Source organism: Bison bison, unplaced genomic scaffold (assembly GCF_000754665.1).
Source record: "Bison bison bison isolate TAMUID 2011002044 unplaced genomic scaffold, Bison_UMD1.0 scf7180017864254, whole genome shotgun sequence".
In the NCBI taxonomy this organism is placed as follows: Eukaryota; Metazoa; Chordata; class Mammalia; order Artiodactyla; family Bovidae; genus Bison; species Bison bison.
In genome coordinates this window covers 2,738,784-2,743,570 of record NW_011494826.1, presented here as the reverse complement: position 1 = coordinate 2,743,570, position 4,787 = coordinate 2,738,784, and the positions used below count along the sequence as shown (strand labels likewise).

Genomic DNA, 4,787 nt, shown 5'->3' with positions numbered 1-4,787 from the left:
TCTACCTAAAGAAACAAAAGACCTATCTATAGAAAACTATAAAACACTGATGAAAGAAATCAAAGATGACACAAATAGATGGAGAAATATACCATGTTCATGAATCGAAAGAATCAATATAGTGAAAATTAGTATACTACCCAAAGCAATCTATAGATTCAGTGCAATCCCTAATCAAGCTACCAATGGGATTTTTCAGAGAATTAGAACAAATAATTTCACAATTTCTATGAAATTACAAAAAACCTCGAATAGCCAAAGCAATCTTGAGGAAGAATGGAAGTGGAGGAATCAATTTGCCTGACCTCAGGCTATACTACAAAGCAGCAGTCATCAAGACAGTATGGTACTGGCACAAAGACAGAAACATAGATCAGTGGAACAAAATATAAAGCCCAGAGATAAATCCACACACCTATGGACACCTTATCCTTGACAAAGGAGGCAAGAATATACAATGGAGAAAAGACAATCTCTTTAACCTCTTTAACAGTGCTGGGGAAACTGGTCAACCACTTGTAGAAGAATGAAACTAGAACACTTTCTAACAGCATACACAAAAATAAACTAAAAATGGATTAAAGATCTAAATGTAAGACCAGAAACTATAAAACTCCTAGAGGAAAACATATGCAAAACACTCTGACATAAATCAAAGCAGGATTATCTATGACCCACCTCCCAGAGTAATGGAAATAAAAGCAAAAATAAACAAATGGGACCTAATTAATCTTAAATGCTTTTGCACAACAAAGGAAACTAGAAGCAAGGTGAAAAGATAACCTTCAGAATGGGAGAAAATAATAGCAAATGAAGCAACTGACAAAGAATTAATCTCAAAAATATACAAGCAACTCCTGAAGCTCAATTCCAGAAAAATAAGTGACCCAATCCAAAAATGGGCCAAAGAACTAAACAGACATTTCTCCAAAGAAGAGATACAAATGGCTAACAAACACATGAAAAGAGGATGCTCAACATCACTCATTATCAGAGAAATGCAAATCAAAACCACAATGAGGTACCATCTCACGCTGGACAGCATGGCAGCTATCAAAAAGTCTACAAATAACAAATGCTGGAGAAGGTGCGGAGAAAAAGAACCCTCTTACACTGTTGGTGGGAATGCAAACTAGTACAGCCACTATGGAGAACAATGTGGAGATTCCTTAAAAAACTGGAAATAGAACTGCCATACGACCCAGCAATCCCGCTGCTGGGCATACACACCAAGGAAACCAGAATTGAAAGAGACACGTGTACCCCAGTGTTCATTGCAGCACTGTTTACAATAGCCAGGACATGGAAGCAACCTAGATGTCCATCGGCATATGAATGGATAAGAAAGTTGTAGTACCAAAAAAAGAAAGCTGTGGTACATATACACAATGGAATATTACTCAACTGTTAAAAAGAATGCATTTGAATCAGTTCTAATGAGGTGGATGTAACTGGAACCTATTATACAGAGTGAAGTAAGTCAGAAAGAAAAGCACCAAAACAGTATATTAACTCATATATATGGAATTTAGAAAGATGGTAATGATGACCCTATATGTGATACACAGATGTAAAGAACAGAGTATTGGACTTTGTAGGAGAAGGTGAGGGTGGGATGATTTGAGAGACTAGCATTGAAACATGAATATTATCATATGTGAAATAGATCACCAGTCCAGGTTTGATGCATGAGGCAGGTGCTCAGGGTTGGTGCACTGGGATAACCCTGAGGGATGGGATGGGAAGGCAGTGGGAGGGAGGGTAAGGATGGGGAACACATGTACACCCATGGCTGATTCATGTCAATGTATGGCAAAAACCACCACAGTATTGTAATTAGCCTCCAAAAAAATAAAACAGGCCAGTATCAATGATGAACATAGATGTAAAAATTTTCATTGAAATACTAGTCCACTTATCCCAACAATACATTTAGAAGATCATATACCATGATCAAGTGGGATTTTTCTGAGGAATGCAAGGATTCTTTAATATCCACAAAAAAATAAATGTGATACACTACATTAACAAATTAAAATATTTGATAATCTCAATAAATGCAGAAAAGGGTTTTGACAAAATTCACCATCCATTTATGGTAAATACTTTCCAGAAGGTAGGGGTATAAAGGGAACATACCTCAACATAATAAAGGCCACATATGACACTCATAGCTAACATCATACTCATGGTATCAGGGAACATGAAAAATGTTCGGTATTGCCAGTTACTAGAGAAACATAAATCAAAACTGCAATGAGATATCACCTCAGACCAGTCAAAATAGCGAATATCAAAAAAATCCACAAATAGTAAATGCTGGAGACAGTGTGGAGAGTTCAAGGAACCCTCTTATATTGTTGGTGGGGAGGTAAATAGGTACAGCCACTATGGAGAGCAATACAAAAGTTCCTTAAAGAGCTAAAAATAGTTACCATATGATCCAGTAATCCTAGTCCTGGACATATATCTGAAAGAAGACAAAAACTCTAATCAAGAAGATCCATGCACCCTAGTGTTATAGCAGCACTCTTTACCAATAGCCAAGACATGGAAGCAACCTAAATATCCACTGACAGCTGAATGGATAAAGATGTACACACACACAAATACTACTCAACCATTAGTGATTGCTTATGACTGGGGGAATTAGGGATAGGAGGGTGATAGCTTAAGAGTACAGTTTCTTTTTGAGGTCCTGAAAATATCCAGAAATTGTGAAGATGGTTACACATATCTGAATATACTAAAACGCCATTAAATTATTTGGAATATGAAATATATCTCAATAATTGGATGATTGTTCACTGACTAATATTTATGACTTACATTTTGCTGAGGCCACATGGAGTGAGGGAATAGAGAAGAAAGTAAGAAGTGTGTACAGTGTCTGTCAGGAAATTTTTTTATTTCACGCTTAGTCGGAGAGCAACCAAATAGAAGTGATTCTTGATTTTGAAGACAAGCAACTCGTGTACATTTTGATATACTACTTTCTATTTAAGTTTGCTTAACTACAATGGAGTTTTTCTCTAAGTTTATAAATAAAGGCCTGAATATAATCTTCTCTTCTTTTTCTTTGCCTCCAACCTCCTTTCTTCTTTACAGGGAGTTTACACTGGGAGAGTACTTACCCTTCAAGAATTATTGATCCATGTTGGGAAGTTAAATGCTGAAGCTGTTAGAGGTCAGTGGGCCAATCTTTCATGGGAATTGCTTTATGCCACAAATGATGATGAGGAACGTTATAGTATACAAGCTCATCCACTACTTTTAAGGAACCTTACAATACAAGCAGCTGATCCTCCCCTGGGATATCCAATTTATTCTTCAAAACCTCTCCATATACATTTGGTTTAGAGGCCATTTGACTTGTAAATGTATTGTGAGCAAATGAGATGTGTTTATTTTTTCATTCTAGAAAAGTTATCATTGTGATTCCTTGTACTTCACTGGACTTCCCTCTCTCCTCCCACAAGTCAGATGCCTGAGAAAAGCTAAGCTCTATAAAGTTGATTTTCTTAGATAACGTAGTGGTATAAAACAACAACTTTATGTATAACATAAAAGTTAGAATTAGTTGGCCAATATTTGTGCCCTATGGATTGTGGTAGGCTTTGGTAAATATAAAACATTTGTATAAGATTATAAAATGAATTTTTTAATGCTTTCTTTAATGTGTGATAAGTGACTTGCCTTAGAGTAGTCAACAACTATGTAATTTTTACATGCTTAAAAGATATACATATCAGTGTTTTTTATGTAATAATAATGGATCCTACTGAAGGTTACAAAATGTATATATATTTATTTGAAATATATTAAATTTTATAGTATTTTCAAACTTTGTGCTATTTATTTTAACATTTAACATGCTCTGAATGTTTTCATATAATCTATTCAGTTTCTTTTCATATACTTCAATTCAGAAACCTTAAAAACTTTGAATAAAGTCTCCCAAAAATTTTTAAAATTTTTTTCTAAATATCCTTTTGATATATTTAAAAGGAAAAGGGTTCATCCCATTCATCATGTGAATACTTAGCAGAATTAGCAACATTAAGGTAATCTGATTATGACTGTTAGAGGCCATTCTGTAGATGTGGCTCATTGTGCATTTCTTTTCCGCTGAATATACTGATTCTGAAGAATCACTTGCCCAATACGACTACCAGTTACTATTGTCTTAAGTTGTTTGAACTCAAGCCAAAAACAGATAGGAGAAAAATTTTCACAATGTGATCAGGGTTTTATTTTCATTCTTTTGCTGCTTAGGAACTTTTTACAGGAACTTACAAGGAGGATAAATAATGAATCTGCATCATTTGAGATGAATTTTCTCTACACCTTTATTTTCCTCTATGTTGTTGTTCAGTCTCTTAGTCGTGTCCAACTCTTTGTGACCCCATGGATTGCAGCATACCAGGCTTCCCTGTCCTTTACAAACTCCCAGAGCTTGCTCAAACTCATGTCCATTGAGTTGGTGATGGCATCCAACCATCTAATTCTCTGTCATCCCCTTCTCCTCCTGCCTTCAGTCTTTCCCAGCATTAGGGTCTTTTCTCATGAGTCAGCTCTTCACATCAGATGGCCAAAGTATTGGAGCTTCAGCTTCAGCATCAGTCCTTCCAATGAATATTCAGTACTGATTTCCTTTAGGATGGACTGGTTGGATCTCCTTGCAGTCCAAGGGACTCTCAAGAGTCTTCTCCAACACCACGGTTCAAAAACATCAATTCTTTGGCACTCAGCCTTCTTTATGGTCCAACTCTGGAAAAACCATAGCT

General features: G+C 35.9%; 1 protein-coding gene across 3 annotated transcripts in view; it reads left to right on the top strand.

The window, feature by feature from the left end:
• Window positions 1-3,966, top strand: part of PCNXL4 (pecanex-like 4 (Drosophila)) — a 39,051-nt gene extending 35,085 nt beyond the window's left edge. For 2 of the 3 annotated variants that reach the window (XM_010847668.1, XM_010847669.1), the window contains one exon: window positions 3,109-3,966. In XM_010847668.1, coding sequence (XP_010845970.1) covers window positions 3,109-3,360 — 252 coding nt within the window. In that variant the 3' untranslated portion in view covers window positions 3,361-3,966. The remainder of the gene's footprint in view (window positions 1-3,108) is intronic. The other variant, XM_010847670.1, reaches the window with a different exon arrangement.
• Window positions 3,967-4,787: the final 821 nt, after the last annotated feature.